Raw genomic sequence first — 19,819 nt, forward strand, 5'->3', positions numbered from 1 at the left:
TCTTGGATTTGGCCCCACTACTAATGAGAAGATTATGCTAGCAAGCCTAGGGTACTGACTCAGTCCAGTTGCAGAATTGTTTCACTAATTTTTAAGTATATTCTTCCAGTTAGATAAATTGCCTTGTTACAAGTCTGTTGTAAAGTACACGTGTGTATTAGAACTGCAACATGAGGCCCAAATTAGGCTCTCACTTATACGGTATATAAATGCATTAGAAGGTTGAGGAATAGAGGAAGACTTGCCCTGCATTCATTCAGTTTCATAAGACCTTTCAGTACAGCCACAGAGTTCAGGCTTGCAAATTAAAGACCCACAGGTTGCATAAGGCCTGCAAAACAAGGTTTGTCATCCACAGATGGTTACAGCTAGAATCATAGAAAGCTTTAGGTTGAAAAGGACCTTAAGATCAACTATTCCCAACCACATGCCATGGGCGGGGATATCCACTACACAATGTAGCCAAGGCTAGGTCCAAACTGGACTTGAACACTGCCAGGGATGGAGCACTCACAGCTTCCCTGGCAGCCTGTTTCAGTGCCTCACCACCCTCGCAGTAAAAAGCTGCTTCTTTATATCTAAACTGAACTACCCCTGTCTAAGTTTAAATCCATTGCCTCTTGTCCTATCACTACAGTCCCTGATGAAGAGTCCCTCTCCAGCAACGTTGTAGGCCTCATTCAGATACTGGAAGGATGCTATGAGATCTCCGCACAGCCTTCTCTTCTCCAGGCTGAACAGCCCCAAATATCTCAGCCTGTCTTCATACAGCAGCTGATCCAGTCCCTTTATTCTCCACAGTGACATCCTCTGTCACTACCCTCCCTTTAATCTTGGCCCATAAGCTTTCAGTTGGTTCATCAATCCATCCCCAGGCAGAGCTCCACACACTCTATCTACTCATTGACATAAACGGCTATACCCCCAGACCTGTCTTGCTTAAGAAGCCTGTAACTTTCCACTCCAACACTTCAGTCATAGGAGCCATGCCACCATGTATTCCCTCATGCAAATGACATCATATCCTTATAGACGTGCACACACCTCTAATTCCTCATTTATTCCCCTTACTATGGGCATATGTATAGAGGCATCTTAGCCGAGCCTCTAAATAAAGCCGACTCATTGGCTGGAACGGCTGGATTAGCTCTGCATTGTTCTAAGCATTCACTGCAAGTGCTGGCATATGACTTGGAGTTTTGTGATGGATCGGTCTCCCCTCCCCCAACAAATCTGATTTAAAGCTGCCTTCATCAGCCTGGCAAGGCTCCTACCAAGGATGCTCTTCTCCTCCTTGTCAGGTAGACCCCATCAGCCCCGAGTAGACCTGGCTTCCCAAAGCAAGTCCCATGGTCTAAGTGACCAAACCCCTGACTATGCACCACCCCTCTAACCATCTGTTAACCTGTCACCTTTCCTTGGAAGCACCAGTAACTTTCTTCTTTAGTGGCAGGGCAACTAGCTTTTGTTGTGGAGAGTTGTCTTGTTAGCCCCCTGCAGAGCTGCAAAGCAAGTGACTCTCTGCAAGTGTCACGTAACAGGACTGGCCAACTGATGGGTCACTTGCCACAGCTTTGAGTTTTGGCCATCACACACTTTGTATGTCCTGGTTTGGTTTTAGAGACTTATTTTATCCTCACTTTCTGGGTTCACTTACCTAGCATCAGTGCTAAGTCTGCTTAACACTGACTGTTGCCCATGAGAAGTCATTACTTTCCCCTCCCCCACCACTCTAAGAGAAAAACTTTATTTTATTAGAGATTGCATAAAACTTCAAGACTATAATGCCTGACTCTGCCTCCTCAACAGAGCATTTTCATATGCACTTTCATATGCTTCTCTATCCATATTCTCCACATTCCTGTAAGTTTGCAGTACAGTAATGCACGGATATTTCAAACAGACAAAGAGCAACATCTGCCTTACACACATTTGTTCAATGTTTTCTACCTTTAAGAACTCCACAGGGTCCTTTATGTCCAGTGACTGAGTAGCAAGTTCCAGTAGCTCTTCAGAACTCTCTAGGGCATTACGACATTGGCTAAGCTGATCCTGAAGCAAAAACAGAAAGTAAGAGTAATTAGATGCATTCACATTAAAAAACTGGTTTATAAACTACCAGTACTAGAACAACATGGCTTTGCTATTCATTTGTAACAACTTAATACCTTATCTGATCAAGGCTATTACCTCTGACACATCATGTTAACTAGAACTTCACTGTGCTTGACAAGTGCACAGTGATATATGGCACACCTTATAAATCCAAAGGGGAAAAAGTTGGATAGGTGCTGAAGTCTGATTTAAAAATCAAATTTCTTTTTAAGGCCTTTTTCTCACATCATCAGGATTCCAGAAGCAAAGAAATGTTTACATTTATGTGCACCACAATTTTTATTTCCAAAACTGTACTTCATCAATGAACTGATACTGTTTAATGCAACAGTAGTCTTGAAAAAGACAATGATTATATCCCCAACAAGCTCTACAACTATCACAAAAACAATCCTGAAAAATCAATACTGTTGTATAACAAATGGGGATAGTAGATGAAAAGGAACAGACAAAGAAAGACAGCAGAGAAATTTTTCAGGATTATATAAAATTCTATTCTTAGTAAACTACCAATCCCAGTATATAAAACAGTCCACAGAGAACTTCAAGTATTACAGATCATGTAAAGATTAGTTCTGAATACACTGCAGGATCCTAAACATACCATAGGCTTAATGATGCACACTTTAAGCCTGGCAGCAGCTTTTGCATCAGCATTCACCCTACAGTTGGTTTTATACTGTCGTGGTTTAAGCCCCGGCTGTAAATTAGAACCACGCAGTCTACTTCCCCCCCCCACTTCCCAGAGGGATGGGGAGGAGAATCGAAAGAATGTAACTCCCACGGGTTGAGATAAGAACAGTCCAGTAACTCAGGTATAACACAAATCACTACTGCTGCCACCAATAATAATAATGATAAGAGAAATAACAAGGGAAGAAAATATGATACCGCTCGCCGGAAAAGAGCCCGACCGAAAAGAGGACGTGCCCTTCCGGGTAGCTCCCAGTTACATCCCCGGGCATGATGTGCTGTGGTATGGAATACCTCTTTGGCTAGTTTGGGTCAGGCGTCCTGTCCCTGCTTCCTCCCGGCCCCTCCTCCTCCCTGGCAGAGCATGAGACTCACAAAGTCTTTGGTCAGTCTAAACATCAGTTGTTATCAGCTTTGTTCCGAGGCTGAAAGTCAAAAACACAGTGCTGCAACAGCTACTAAAAAGGAGAAAAACTGACTGCTACTGCTGAACCCAGGACAGTATCCACCCCTTATTCCATACCATTCACGTCATGCTCAGATCCCACATTTTCCATATACCCTCACTCTCATTTCAGTGCACTGTTATCTTAGTGCACGGACCAATTCCTATAAAGCTACTGAGTCCGTTCGGTTCATGATGTTGGGCTCCATCTCTTGTAACAGTCTTTCAGGGCAGGAGAGGCTGTGTGCAGTGTTGGATCGTTGTCTGCTGATGCTGATCGTTCCTTCACTGTAGAACTCATCCGGTTCTATCAAAGTTCATTCTCTGTTGGGATGATGGTCGGAGGGAAGTCAGGGCCAGTCGCTGGTGCCCTGCAGACTTCTAGTTGATGGCTATAGCAGGCAACAGCGTACAATTGAGTTCATTGTCTGTTTTCCCCTAAAATCAAATCCCCTTGAGGTACGCATCGGACTTCCCCATCTTCCCGCATTACCCACCAAGTATATCCAGGTCCCTGAGCAAAAGCAATCCCACGAGTGGGTTTGCCTTTACCTGAAGCAGGAATAACCCAGACTGTCTTCCCCAGCAAATTCTTCATGTGCACCACAGGAACTTTGTCCCCCTCTACAATATGTAAAAGTTCCGACTGGGCTGGGCCAGCCCTGTTGGCAGATCCTCTGGTGTTGACCAACCAGGTGGCCTTTGGTAAGTGTGTATCCCAATGCTTGAAAGTTCCCCCACCCATTGCTCTCAGTGTAGTTTTTAACAGCCCATTGTACCGTTCGATTTTCCCAGAGGCTGGTGCATGGTAGGGGATGTGATATACCCACTCAATGCCATGCTCTTTGGCCCAAGTGTCTATAAGGTTATTCCGGAAATGAGTCCCATTGTCTGATTCAATTCTTTCTGGGGTGCCATGTCGCCACAAAATCTGGTTCTCAAGGCCCAGGATAGTGTTCCGGGCAGTGGCGTGGGGCACAGCGTATGTTTCCAGCCATCCGGTGGTTGCTTCCACCATGGTAAGCACATGGCGCTTGCCGTGGCGGGTTGGTGGGAGTGTGATATAATCAATCTGCCAGGCCTCCCCATATTTGTACTTCAGCCATCGTCCTCCATACCAAAGAGGCTTTAACCGTTTGGCTTGTTTAATTGCAGCACATGTTTCACACTCATGAATAACCTGGGCAATAGTGTCCATTGTTAAGTCCACCCCTCGATCACGGGCCCATCTGTATGTTGCATCTCTGCCCTGATGGCCTGAAGTGTCATGGGCCCACCGAGCCAAAAATAATTCACCTTTATGTTGCCAATCTAAGTCCATCTGAGCCACTTCAATCTTAGCAGCTTTATCCACTTGTTGGTTGTTCTGGTGTTCCTCAGTGGCCCGACTCTTGGGTACATGGGCGTCTACATGGCGTACCTTCACCACCAGGTTCTGCACCCGGGCAGCGATATCTTGCCACAGTGCAGCAGCCCAGATGGGTTTACCTCTGCGTTGCCAGTTGCTCTGCTTCCATTGCTGCAACCACCCCCACAGGGCATTTGCCACCATCCATGAGTCAGTATAGAGATAAAGTACTGGCCACTTTTCTCGTTCAGCAATGTCCAAGGCCAGCTGGATGGCTTTCACCTCGGCAAACTGACTCGATTCACCCTCCCCTTCAGCAGTTTCTGCAACTTGTCTTTGAGGACTCCATACAGCTGCCTTCCATCTCCGATGCTTTCCCACAATACGGCAGGACCCATCAGTAAACAAGGCATACTGCTTTTCACTTTCTGACAGTTTATTATATGGTGGGGCCTCTTCAGCACGCATCACCTCCTCTTCTGGTGACATTCCAAAATCTTTGCCCTCTGGCCAGTCCATGATGACTTCTAGAATGCCTGGACGACTGGGATTTCCTATTCGAGCTCGTTGTGTAATTAGTGCAGCCCATTTACTCCATGTCACATCGGTTGCATGATATGTAGAGGAGACCCTGCCTTTGAACATCCAGCCCAGAACGGGCAACCGGGGTGCCAGGAGGAGCTGTGCTTCAGTGCCAATCACCTCCGAAGCAGCTCGAACCCCTTCATAGGCTGCCAGTATCTCTTTCTCAGTTGGGGTATAGCTGGCCTCAGATCCTTTGTATCCCCGACTCCAAAAGCCGAGGGGTCGACCTCGAGTCTCCCCTGGAGCTTTCTGCCAGAGGCTCCAGGTAGGACCATTCTCCCCGGCTGCGGTGTACAGTACATTTTTTACATCTGGCCCGTTCCGGACTGGTCCAAGAGCTACTGCATGAACTATCTCACGTTTAATTTGCTCAAAGGCTTGTTGTTGCTCAGGGCCCCATTTAAAATCGTTCTTCTTCCGGGTCACATGATAGAGAGGGCTTACAATCGAACTGTAATTTGGGATGTGCATTCTCCAGAACCCCACAGCACCCAAGAAAGCTTGTGTTTCTTCCTTATTAGTTGGTGGAGACATTGCTGTTATTTTGTTGATCACATCTGTAGGGATCTGGCGACGTCCATCTTGCCATTTTATTCCCAAAAACTGAATCTCCTGTGCAGGTCCCTTGACCTTACTCCGTTTTATGGCAAAACCAGCTTTCAGCAGGATTTGGATTATTTCCCTCCCTTTCTCAAAGACTTCTTCCGCTGTATCACCCCACACAATAATGTCATCAATGTATTGCAGGTGTTCTGGAGCTTGCCCCTGTTCCAGTGCATTCTGGATCAGTCCATGGCAAATGGTAGGGCTGTGTTTCCACCCCTGGGGCAGTCGGTTCCAAGTGTACTGGACGCCCCTCCAAGTAAAAGCAAACTGTGGCCTGCACTCTGCTGCCAAAGGAATTGAGAAGAATGCATTGGCAATATCAATCGTGGCATACCACTTGGCTGCCTTTGACTCCAGTTCATACTGAAGGTCTAGCATGTCCGGTACAGCAGCACTCAATGGTGGTGTGACTTCATTCAGGCCACGATAGTCTACTGTTAGTCTCCACTCTCCGTTAGACTTTCGCACTGGCCATATGGGGCTATTAAAGGGTGAGCGGGTCCTGCTGATCACTCCCTGACTCTCCAGACTACGGATCAGCTTATGGATGGGAATCAGGGAGTCTCGATTGGTGCGATATTGCCGCCGGTGCACTGTTGCGGTCGCGATTGGCACTTGTTGTTCTTCGACCTTCAGCAACCCCACAACAGAAAGATCCTCTGAGAGACCAGGCAAGGTGGACAGCTGCTCATTTTCCTCAGTCTCCAAAGCAGCAATACCAAAAGCCCATCGGTACCCTTTTGGGTCTTTGAAGTACCCTCTCCTGAGGTAATCTATGCCGAGGATGCATGGAGCCTCTGGACCAGTCACAATGGGGTGCTTTTGCCATTTCCTTCCAGCCAGGCTGATCTCAGCCTCCAGTACAGTCAACTCTTGGGAACCTCCTGTCACTCCAGAGATATAGATGGGTTCCACCCCTTGACAGCTTGACGGCATCAGGGTACACTGTGCACCGGTATCTACGAGAGCTTTATACTTCTGTGGGACTGATGTGCCAGGCCATCTGACCCACACAGTCCAGTAAATCCGATTATCCCCTACCTCCACCTGGCTGGAGGCAGGGTCCCTCTAACAGTCATCACAACGTTGGACACCTAAGTCGTATTGAAAGGGATTATTCTTCGTTATCATAGGAGCTGGAGTAAAATCAGCTCTTCCACTCCATCTGGGAACCTGCTCACCAGAGACTGAAGCCGCAGCTCTCATGGGATGATTAGTCTTGACCCTTGTTCCTATTTTCAATTCATGCACCCGTTCCTCCAAAGCTGAAGTAGGTTTTCCATCCCACTTCGTCATGTCTTCTCCATGATCCCGCAGGTAAAACCATAGGGTGGCCCGTGGTGTTTGCCTTCTATATCTTCTGTCTCGAACAATAGGACGTCTTCTGTTAACAGCTGAGACCTGTGTTGGTACACGTGAGGAGCTGGATAAATCAGATAGATCGTCCCTCAATTGTTTGACATCCTGGGACAGTTTTTCCACAGCTGAGATGATGGAAGGGGTGAGATTGTCTTCGAACTCTCGGAGTTTATGAATCATTTCATCCACTGTTGGTGTTACTATGTCACCCCAGGTTACCGTTGCCAATGAATGGGCATATGATGACGGTGCATTCCGTGTAAGTTTTCGCCACATGGGTCGTGTACATTCGACTTCATCTGGGTCTATGGGTATATCTCCGTTATTCGGTTTGATGTGATAAATCATCTCTACGATGGCTGATTCCCTCAGAGACTGGATGCCTTTGTCTAAAGTAGTCCACTTGGCCGAACGACTCGTAACATCGTCCTTGTATGGAAATCTTTCTTTCACAGCTGCCAAGAGCCGCCTCCAAAGACTGAGGGACTTTTTCTCTCTTGCAATTGCTTTGTCAATTCCCCCTTCTCTAGCAAGTGATCCCAGCTGCTTGGCTTCCGTACCTCCTAGTTCGTGACCATCGGCCCCATTGTCCCAGCATCGCAGCAACCAGGTGATGATGTGCTCCCCTGGTTGACGGGTAAAATCTTTTCGCATATTCCGTAGCTCGGTTGAGGTCCGAGGTCGAGAAGTCACCTCTTCTTCTTCTTCGTCATGTGATGATGACTCCTGACCAGATGCTGTCCTGAGTGGTGAATACATTGTTTCTTCATCTCGCTTCACCCTTCTTGCCTCTTTTTTGCTTTTTCTCTTGCGTAGAGGGGCAATCGATATTGGTACGAATTGGTCCTCTGGTTTAGCTGCAGTCATCACTGTGGTTTGAGTAGCAACAGTACTTGTTGCTGGGGGTGGTGTAGCTGCTGTGGTTGGAGCTGGGGTAGCTTCGCTGTCTGTTGCAGTTGAAGTTTGAGTAGCGGCTGTACTTGTCGCTGGCGGTGGTGTAGCTGCTGTGTTTGGAGCTGGGGTAGCTGCACTGTCTGTTGCAGTCGAAGTTTGAGTAGTGGCTGTACTTGTCGCTGGGGGTGGTGTAGCTGCTGTGCTCGGAGCTGGAGAAGCTGCGCTGTCTGTTGCTTCGCCCTCAGATCCAGGGACATTTTTTCCCTTTTGAAGGTGCTGGATAGTGTTGAACAAGGCCCGGTAAGCATAGGCCAAGCCCCAGCACGTTGACATGATTTGTCCCTCTCTGGTATGACCAGGATGACAGCACACCTCATTTAAGTGTTTTACTAATTCTTCTGGATTTTGCAGTTGTTCGGTGGTGAAATTCCAAAACACTGGAGGGGCCCACTGACCTAGGTACTTGCCCATACTATCCCACACACCTTGCCACTCATGGCTGTCCAGCCTTGGGGAAAATCTCTCGGTCCCCCTATTTTGTCGTCTAACCCCAGACAAGACCCAAACCCGACTCTGCTTAACTCTTGAGATCAGACGTAATGGTTGTGGACAAAACACACTCTGTATGCGTGCCAACATGGTGACCCCCATCACAATCAGCAAACAGGTCTCAACAATATTAAAAGGCCACTCAAAAATTTCAAAACTCTCAAACGATGCTGTAAACGGTCTGGGAGGGGCACTGGGAGGGTAAAAGAATGTCTCCTTCATAGGTTGACCACCCAGGAAGGAGAAAAAAGATGTATAGTTGCTAAGCATTTGTATTATATACCTCCCAAAGTATAAAGGTGGTGACCACACTGGGAACACAAGCCAGATCAGTTTCATGATCAATCCTTCTATTGTATTACAAGTCATTGCTACAAAATACAACGAGACAACAACCTTAGCCCAAGCCCCACACTTGAAAAACACCAACACAGCAAATACCGGCTCTAAGTAACCTACGGCATATTGAGACTGTGAGATCAAAAACAACAACTTTGAGAGCCAATAAATCAGCATTGTGACGAGTGACTATTAATCTAAAACACTGAATGCTTATCACAAATACGATTAGACACACTCCGGTCAGATCTGTCGTTATCTCAACCCTTCGGGCCCCACGTTGGGCGCCAAAAAGAACTGTCGTGGTTTAAGCCCCGGCTGTAAATTAGAACCACGCAGTCTACTTCCCCCCCCCACTTCCCAGAGGGATGGGGAGGAGAATCGAAAGAATGTAACTCCCACGGGTTGAGATAAGAACAGTCCAGTAACTCAGGTATAACACAAATCACTACTGCTGCCACCAATAATAATAATGATAAGAGAAATAACAAGGGAAGAAAATATGATACCGCTCGCCGGAAAAGAGCCCGACCGAAAAGAGGACGTGCCCTTCCGGGTAGCTCCCAGTTACATCCCCGGGCATGACGTGCTGTGGTATGGAATACCTCTTTGGCTAGTTTGGGTCAGGCGTCCTGTCCCTGCTTCCTCCCGGCCCCTCCTCCTCCCTGGCAGAGCATGAGACTCACAAAGTCTTTGGTCAGTCTAAACATCAGTTGTTATCAGCTTTGTTCCGAGGCTGAAAGTCAAAAACACAGTGCTGCAACAGCTACTAAAAAGGAGAAAAACTGACTGCTACTGCTGAACCCAGGACATATACTCATGTTATACTTGCTGTAGTACCTTAGAACAAGTCAATAGCAAAACACTTAAGGAAAGACAGCTTGTTCTAAGGTCATCACTGCCTCAAAAGCAACCAACATTTGCATCAACTTCAAGCACAGATCTGTCTGTGCACTTCAGAAGCACAACTAGTTCTGGCAATTGTGCTGAGTTGACCTGAGCCAGTTGCACCTCAGATTTACTACTCAGAGATAAAACAGCAGAAAGGAAACAGTCCAACAGCTAGAAGCTCGTACACAGTTTCCAGATAACTTCTGAAGCATGCCATTAATGCAAGCTGTAATTCATCTACTACAGCTGCCCTCCTCTTTGAAAGATATCCCATGCTGACAAACTCAGATACACTATGATACTCCCAAAACATCCCAGGCAAATACCCCAAAGCAGAGAAGCAAATGCCAAAGGCATTTTCAAACAGATTTGCAGGACTGACACAGTAACCGGGTGCTCCCATCAGCATCTTTCTGAGATGTACTTGCATTTCCGTTAAAAATCAATACTTTGTTATTAAAATACACTGCCCCAAAATATAACAATATTTTCAAAGCAAGGGTTTAAGGAAAACTTCTGGGTTTCAGCCAATCCAAGGGAATTATTTTTGAGGGATCAGTCTAAATATTAAACCCTCACCCTTTTCCACCATATGTAGCCCCAGTATTTTAAGTTACAGCTTATTCTTCACAAGAAGATCTTGCCAACTACAGAAGACTAACTACAGCAAAGCACAATTAACTAAGGACACAAGTACAATAAATTAAGCAAGTCCATTCCTTTAAGCAGGATGTTTTATCTCACTGAAGTTCCTTGGTTTCTTCATACAAAGTTAATTTTCAGTTCCAGACAAAGATAATAGCTCAAATTAATACATTCAATGCAACAGTTTTCACGTGTTAGTTTGGTTTGGTAGATTGACTGTTGGAAAAAGCATGCCTGCAGTGTCTTAGAGGAAGCTTAGTCTGTTATAGACCAAAGTGAATGTCCTCTGGCCTCCTGACTAGAGAACAGCCTCAGCTGAAGAACAAGTAAGGCACTTAACTGTGTCAATGATTTGTAACATTCCACTTCTCTTCATCCGCTTCTGACTAAGCAGCTCAGCTGTTCAACACAGATACTGGGCAGCAGTTCCTGATACAACTGTACCCCAACAGCAAGCTTTCACAATAATTTGGTTCAAACACACCTGAGCTTGATCAAATTAGATTAAATTTCAGATATTAACAGAAAACTAACAGATATTAACAGAAAATTTCAATGGTCAAGTTAAGGTGTCAGATGAGTAGCTATCAAACAGTTTTCAGTTCCAGAATAATTGCTTGCAAGATTAACATTAGGTTTTCTTCATTAAAAGGCAGAAAAACTGATACATGCCACAGCTGAATTTCACCTGCAAGCTGTTCAGTGTTCATTCTTTAAGCATTTAAGTCATAAGCATGCCTGGATACGGGCAAACCTCTGTGTCTTGAAACACTTCAGAAGGACTTAGAACAGACATACCGGGAGATGAAACTGGAGGTTAAAAAATGCACTTAGGTACCTAACTTCAGTAGTGCACTGAGAAGTTCTGGAATGTTTTACATCCAGTCTTTAAGTATGGACATAAACAGACCTTATATAAAGAAGCCTGTGGAATTTGTTTCAGGAAACTGCTCCTAGAACTTCTTTAAACTGACTAGACATGAGAAGATGAAGTTTTTCAGGAACAAGTATCTTCCTAATTCATCTGCATAAGGAAAGAGCCAGACAGCAGAATGCTGAAACTAGAATAATTTCAAGAAAAAAGCTGGAGAAACAACTTCTGCTTAGAAGTTTTAACTGTGCTTTGGCCCCAGGCAACCAGACAGTGAAAGCTAGAGCCAACCTGCTCCCTGCTAGTGGGGAAGAAAAAAACAAAACAAAACAAAACAAAACACAAAACAAAAAAAAAAAAAAAAAACAAAAAAAAAACAAACAAAAAAAAAAAAAAAACAAAAAAAAACAAAAAAAAAAAAAAAAAAAAAAAAAAAAAACACAAAAAAAAAAACCAAACAGACTTTATGCATGTTTCACAAAGTTAACATTTTTCCTCTCTGAAACCCATCACAAAGATTCTTCTTTATGAAATTATAAAACTACAAGCTGCCAAAACTCACACAGCAGGTTTAGTAGCAGGCACCAGTATAACCTGTTCCCAAGAAATTCCCATATGTCTTTCCCTGTGCATGAACAATTTCTTTCATACTAACTAGTGGAGTGGCCAGTTCTGCCAACAGGAGACCAGACTTTGTGCTTAAGATACCTGATGTGATTCTCCAAGTTCAAGCCTGAGTAAATCACTCTGGTGTGTATACAGGTTCAGACACTAGTATTCCAAACTGGAGAAAGACACCAACTTCAGCCCAGAAAGTGTTCATTAATTTGAAAGTAGTAAACATAGATCGAAATCCTGCCCCTGCGCAGCCACTCTCCACCTCTAAGCTCTACAAGTATTATCACTTCCTTTCTACATAATCTAGAGAACATAAAGACACTAGACACCATTAAGTACCCTAGAAGAAGGGACTAGAGAAACACTTGCATCAAAGAAAATATTTACACTGCACTTTCTGCATTTCTTGCAACACTACCAAAATACCACTTTCAGCTGAAGTTTAAAATAGCACTTTAAAACTGCTTCTATTCAGCTGCAAAGATTTGCAGATATCATTACACAGTTACCTGTAGAGCTTGAATTTTCTGAGCGGCCTCTTGCCTAATAGTGTTGGCCATAGTCCCACTCATCTCATACAATACAGAATACAGACGATCAAATTCTTCATCCAACTCACTGATTGCACTAGAAGAGTTCACCTGAGGAGAGAATTGAAACTGATTCAATTTGTATCGGCAACAGTGCAGGCTAGGCTCTTAAGACTGTAAGTCATTGTTTGCCTAAACATGTTTTGCCACAGCTACTGGATACTTTGTCATTGCTCCCCACCTTATCAAGAGGTAAAAAACATTAGGAATGATGGACACCTACTAATCAGACTTTACATCAGGACACCAAAGACTGAAATCCACGCAAATTCCATGACACTCAAACTTGCACAGAATCCACATACTTGGCAACCTTGGTCCAAGCCAAAAGACCTTGACTTCCCTCTCTCATATACGTATATAGAGATTGCTAGATGTTTTTAAGGAGGTAGTTATATATAGTTCCACATAAAATGGTTTCATTTGATTCTAAAAACTGCACTTAAGAAGCCAGCCTGCTGGATGATTTCTATTTCTGCTGTTAACCTGGCCCAGCTTTAAACACAAAACAAAATTACAGTTTACTGATAGGCTAAAGGAAGCAAAGTCTCATCCTAGTGTAAATGCTCTATAAATTAGGTCTAACTTAAGCCCAAAATTTGCAGCTACTGAGAAGAGGAAGAACATAGTTTTTTCTCACAAGTATCGTGTACGTGATCTCATTTTTCAGTCTGCACAGGAGACCAGAAATTTAAAGATACAGACTATTTCCAAATAACAGGATTTGAAAATTTTGCATTAATCCGTATTCTCTTCCACACAAATCAAATCTTATAACCGCTTTCCACAAGAAAAGAAAACCATCATGCCTTTCTACTAGAGACAGACTTAAAAAGTAAATTTTTTTTTAATTTGGTTCCAACATGAATATGTATATTTTAAACTTGTTATAGCCTTACACACTACCTAAACAGTTTGAAACTGATAAAACTGGAAATCTGCTCCCCTCTCAAATACAACTTATGAGCCTTAATGTATATTTATATATATACACACACACATACCTGAACATTCTTTATTGTGTAGTTCAGGATATCAATAAAGTTGTGAATTTCATCATTCTTGTTTGCTAGGGTAGAGACAATCCTTTGCAGAGTTTCCTAGAATTACAAAAACAAGTGAGAGAAGTTGTGAAAGAACCTTCTCATTTTTTTTAACTACCACCATTTCACTATAGATGGAAACTCCTTATACATATTCTAGTTGGGGCTAATTCAACTCTTATTCTGATGGGATTAAATAAGAGTTTGTTCAAGAAAAGAAAGAATAACAAAGGTCTAAACAGCATTCCTCCAAACTAAAGATCTCCAGTTGTTAGTTTAGGAGAAATCACGAATCTATTTTATGATACACCATTTCACATGTTTTGCTGCAACTCCCAAGAAATCTAAGCAAGTCTACCTAGTGGCACCACACTCTGCCATATACAGCTTCTCCAGATGAGAAAGCTAATGCTTGTGCAACCAAATATAGAACCAATAGAGAAAAAAGCTGGTAAAAATTAACCTAGAAGAAAAACTAGTTATTTCCTACACTCAAAAGAAGCTAGTGTTTAATAACTAAGCTGACAGTTTGTTCTATAGACAGAATAAATCTGTAATGTTGATTTGAAAATTCGTTATTTCACAAGTGGCAAGATATTTTGGTGAATAATTTCTATATTCCACCTAAAAGTGACCTCAAAAACCTACTGATAGCTGAGAAAGAGAGTCAAGGTTATTTCTGTGGTGTACTACTCCAGCTATTAAAAAACAGTAGATTCAGCTTACAGAACACATACTAGGCAGGAAAACAACATTAAGCACATGAAAGTGCATTTTTAAATTAAGTAAGACTACCAAGTCCGATTATGTTGAGTACTCAATCACTTTCTAAGAATTTTACATCAATGCTTAGTACTTAAAACTATATCAAGCTGTATAATTGTATAGTAAGTTCAGAACACATGAGCATATGCAAGTAAAAATAAAGGACAATGAGAGGGAGTAAGTAAGAATTTTGTTATTCAATTCTGGCTGGTTGATAGTAAGTTCTATAAACAAAACTGATTTCAAGTTGCTCAGCTTAACATTGTTATTTGAGTACATTTAGGAAATTAAGGCATAGGGAGCAAATAAGCACACCTTAAAAACAGCCAAACCACCAAGAAGATGTTGCAGAAGTCCCTCCCATAAGCATTTTTTTAATAAACATTTACTACTTAGATCATATTTGTTTTCTGAAAAGCAAAAAAAATATTTCATCCTTACACAACATCCACAGCAAACCCAGACACTACATCCCATGTGAGGAATCTCTACGCTAGTCCTAAACCATGCCCATACTTGTCCTCACCCCTTCCTCTGCAGTTTTCAAATCTGCAGTGATGTGTTTATTGGTACTCCAGCCCACTGTCTGTTTGCATACTGCCATGCTCACAAAGTTAGAGCACCAGCAGAAGTGAAAATTTACTGCTTTTACCACATACATTGTGATAATGTTATGTAAAAATACAATGGCCTAGCTATGACTGCAATGACTGAAATTAGGACTTTGAGGAAAAGAAACAAAACCAGATTGGCTTCCTTCAGAAACAAGGAATACAGCAGGTCTTAATCACTTCATTAAAGAATCCATCCATTGTCTGGTTAAACAACATATTTAAGGACAATTCTGTACACATCAGAACGGCAGATGAAACAACATTGTCCAACCAAGCTGCTTCTGCATTCATTACTGACCAGAGGCAATTGTTTTGCCATGTCAGACAGCCTGCAGTTAAGCCTTAGATCCTATAAACATAACTGTCAATTTGGATGAACAAGAAAACTCCCAATCCTCTTTCAGACAGGATTTTAGGGCTTACTCAGTTACACCACACAGAAAAAAAAGTTGGTCTTCTTGTACATAGTACTACTGAACTATGTTTGGAGGCTTTATAGCTTCATATGACAAAAGGAAAAGATCTGCATGGGAGAAATGCTTAGAAAGCCTTTGCACAGTGAAATGCACAGCAGCAACTGAAAGACAGCCAGCTAACAAAGTTCTCCACTACATCTAAAGTTGAAGTCAACAGACCAAGCAGATCAGAACGGCTCTTTCGAAGTAAGCTACTAACTTCTCTGAATCAGAATTTTACCTGATTGGGTCAAACTTGCACAAGTTTGGACACTACCTATAAATGAAGATGTAAAAGGCCTAAAAATATCCATCAGCAGTAGACAGATCTTTTTCTTAAATAGCAATGCACATAAAGCCAGCTGCTACGAATCACTACTATACAGCATCTTCTAGTGGAATTTTCTAATCATCAATACGTAATAGACACACATGCCAAATTCAGCACACTGCACTGTTGCTATTTCCTCCTGTAGCAGGAATTTCTGAAAAGCCACTACAATTACATATACTGAAAAGGGTGCCAGAAAAATTACCAGCATAAGCAGCAGCTGATGCATGCATTCTAAGTTACTTCACAAAAGGATTACAACAGCACCATGCTCTGTAAAGCTTCTTCATATTTCTACACTGAATGAAATTTACATCTATTGTCCACCGAGGGATGCAGTATTTCACAGAATCCTATTAAAACCAATTTTCTCCTAGTTCACTCCAGCTAGAGTGCGTTAGATGAGGCCAGTTTCAAATTAACTTTTAAACCATTACGGCATGTTTATCACAGAAGTGATTTTTGGTGCTATCAATGAGCTTCATGCTGCTTTTCACTTTTACATCCTATTCTCACTCTGAATCCAATACATTCTTGGCAGAAAAAAAAAACATGCATGGCATTTATAAAGCAACGGAGTTAATGCGCAAGGGATGAAGAATATGAAACAACATGAAAAAGGACAGGAAGCCCTTTATTACAATCTAACATGTGGTGGCTTGTAATCTTGCCAAGAGTATAAAACTAGACAATATACCCTCCTTCGAAGAGCTAGTAACTAACATTACATAGCATATGCTGAAGCAGATGGGCACCTCATAAAAGTTAAAGTAAACTTTGATAAACTAAACAGTTTACATGAGTTCTGTTTAAGAAGCAAGTTAACAACTTGTTCAAGATCATACTGAAGTCTTATGACACAACTGGATGCAGGACAGAGTTCAGCATTTCTGCAGGCTTAGGACAAAATCCTGTGTCATATTAACCTTCACATGCAGACTGAATTTCAAATTTACTTAGCCACTATTAATTTAATTTTATGCACTTGTCAACACATTGAAGTCACCAGAGTTTGAAGAAATACCTAAGACAATACAGCTGACAATAGCAAATTAATAAAGAACTGTAAAATAAAAGATCAACTGCAAATTTAGTACTGTATTAAGACCCTCCGAGCAGCACTGAAATTCAAATAACAATGATGCCACTCAGGAACATCAACCTGGAGCACCCGCAACAGATGCAGCCCTCATTTACTCCTTCTCAGCAGAGACATAAAGCAGGCAGAGGCAGGCAGACTCAAATCCACACAGTACCTACCAGGAACACACTTTTTTGGCATTTCACATCTCACTTTCCAAAGTGCAGCTACGTTTCAAGTAGCAACACGCAAACACTTAACCAAAGTAGAAAACATCTGTGATCTGTAAATTTCAAGCCATTAGTTATCCAGACCCTACACACAAGCCAGTTACCAAGGCAAAGAAAACACCGTCTTCATCGAGACAGGAACAGAAGCCCTTCTGCACTGAAAGCCAAAAAGCTGAGTCAGAACTCTTTCCGACAGAGTATCATTTTTAGAAAGCCCAGCCCTCTACCAGGCACATTCCTGCTCCTCAGTGATTTCCCTGAAGGGGCAGATGGCAAGTAAGGGAAAGAGGGAATTAGAGGGCAGCAGCCACAGACTAAAAAAACCAAGAAACCAACTACAAAACGCTTTTATTAATTAGTTCCCTTCAACACAGGATGCCATCAGCGGGAAACAGAGTGGCCTAAGTACACTCATAATTACTTACGACAGGCATGCACAGCGTAAAAGAGCTCTACAGCAGAGCCGCGCCTCATTATGGTACAACAACCGCAGCGCCCGCAGCCAGCGTCCGCGGAGAAGCTCCTCCCCGGCCGTCCGCAGGAGGCATCAGCCCGGGACCGGGGAAGCGCCTTCCCGGCTCTGCCGCTCTCCCACAGCGCGGCCACCGCCCCTGCCCTCAGGCGGCCCGGCCGAGCGCCGGGGCAACGCCGACGCCGCGGGGAAAGGCCCTTAATGCCGCCCGCCGCAGCCTGGCGACACAGCGAGCTAAGGGAGTGCAGGCCCGCTTTCTTTTCCGGTCCCGGCCGCCGCCGGCACTCACCCTCTGCTCGTCCATGGTGCCGAAGGGAAAAGACAGTCACCACCAGGACCGCCCGCGGGTGAATAAATCCCGAACACGTCGCGCCCCGCGGCGGCATACGTGCGCACGCTGCCCGACCCCGCCCCACCCTGCCCCCTGCGCACGCGCGCTCTGCCCCGCGCCCTCCGCCCCGCCCCTGCCTCGCGCACGCCGGCGGCACGTGCGCCTCGCCTCCCCTCCCGGGGAGGAGCCTCTGGGCACGCGCAGTCCGGGCTCACTGCCCAAACCGGGGGACAGGTTGCGGGCGGGATGCGAGGTACTGCGGGTTCGAGTCCCGGCACAGGTTGGAGGGGTGCCGAGTGGGACAGTCGTGTCCGGTCCGGGCTTGCAGGTGGCTACGGCAGTCCCTTCGTCCGTGGAACGGGACACGCCGCGTCTGTCCTTTATTTAGAATAAGTACTACTAAGCAACATGTAAAATATCAGTGTGTTGTTGGCATTGTTCTCACACCAAAGCTAAAATACAGCACTGCACCAGATACTGGGAAGAAAATTAACGCTACCGCAGCTGAAACCAGGACAGGAGCATAGAATCCAGCAGCCTGCAGCTGCTGGGAGACACGGCTGGTGGTGGTAAACAGGAAAGCTATAAGACCAAATGATAACTGGGACTGCTCCATAGCAACCCATCTAGCCATCCTTCCTGCCTTCATATACATCCTTTCTGTTTCACACCAGACTGGCAGCAAGGGGTGTCAAAGCTGGGGAGTGGTTTCATCTTCTTAGTGATGACATCCTTTCAGAACAGAATTTACTTACCGTGTCTTCCAGGGAGTAAAAAAAAAATGCTATAGCTTTTCAAGAAGACAGCTATAGCTCTTAAAATGAACTTAGTGCCTGTATTTCTAAACACAACTTCTTCGGGAGACTGCAGACTTACCATGACTGTAATTCCATGACTTAAATATAAGAGGCATCGATGCCATTTTCCACAAACAGTTCAGCAACAAGCTACTAAACTCAGAAGGATTTTTAATGTCTTGGCCAGGGAGAGAAGCTGTTAGCTGGGTCAATAGTGCCTGTGGTCAGACACCAGGGAGCCTCAGGAAGGCGCACCTTTGTCTCTGAAACCCTTTACAGTGTGTTTGGTTGGGTGCCTATGTTGATTTCTGAAGTTGTGGGCCCACTTCTTAATTCTGAGTATGGATTATGTGGAAAGATTCACCCATACATTTTCCTGTATGCTTTCTAAATTCCAGACTGCAAATGCAAGGGAAGGGTCACCCTCAGGAAATTATTCCACGGTTTTATGAGTTCTTTCAGCGCTCTTGTAAACATACATTGAGCAACAAAGTACCTACTAAAAAGATTTTCTCTAGAGTTGTTCTAGAGAAAATGTTCTTTATTTTGCATGATGAGAGAGTTTTAAAAGAGGAAGGCTTGGTGAGGAGAAATACTTCAGATTACTAGAATTGCCCCTAACAGAGGCTGTAACGACATATTACTGCTTTATACACCGGGAAATCAGGAAACATGTCAGAAACATGTGCGGATGCTTCACAGCCCCTGGGAACTTGAGTCCTGGACAAAAACCTTATTAGGAGGGGTGCCTTTGCCAGGCTTTGCAGATGGTCACTAAACTAACATACGAGCAGAAGCGCTGCCGGCAGGATGCTAGAGGGGACAGAGAGTATCTTCCAAGTTAAGGCTGTTAGCCTATGTTAGGATAAAAAGAGATATCACAGTAAGAAGATTCAAAGGAAAAAAATGGTAAGAGGTTGGAGGAGGAAGAAATACTTGAGCTCCCTAAAACAAGAATGGACCAGCTTGGGTAATCACAGAATAATACAAGTGAAGGTTGGATTTAATCCGTCTCTGCACATTAGGCACATGAATTTACCAAATTTGTCTTTAAAACAGAGGTTAGAAATTTAAGGAAGGAGTTTGCCCCAGAGCAACTTTCTTCTGGCACCAGGCACACTGCTTCCTTACAGTTTAACACCTGGAGCAATA

The 19,819-nt window shown here is 43.9% G+C and overlaps 1 protein-coding gene across 1 annotated transcript in view; it reads right to left on the reverse strand.

The window, feature by feature from the left end:
• Positions 1 to 17,843, reverse strand: part of FSD1L (fibronectin type III and SPRY domain containing 1 like) — a gene marked incomplete at its 5' end in the record, with an annotated part of 41,235 nt that extends 23,392 nt beyond the window's left edge. The window contains 4 exons of the mRNA XM_080638193.1: positions 1,931 to 2,052; positions 12,468 to 12,599; positions 13,553 to 13,648; positions 17,829 to 17,843. Of these exons, the coding sequence (XP_080494319.1) occupies positions 1,931 to 2,052; positions 12,468 to 12,599; positions 13,553 to 13,648; positions 17,829 to 17,843 (365 nt within the window). The remainder of the gene's footprint in view (positions 1 to 1,930; positions 2,053 to 12,467; positions 12,600 to 13,552; positions 13,649 to 17,828) is intronic.
• Positions 17,844 to 19,819: the final 1,976 nt, after the last annotated feature.

The sequence above is a fragment of the Psittacula echo genome (genome assembly GCF_963264785.1).
Source record: "Psittacula echo genome assembly, chromosome: Z".
Lineage (NCBI taxonomy): Eukaryota > Metazoa > Chordata > Aves > Psittaciformes > Psittacidae > Psittacula > Psittacula echo.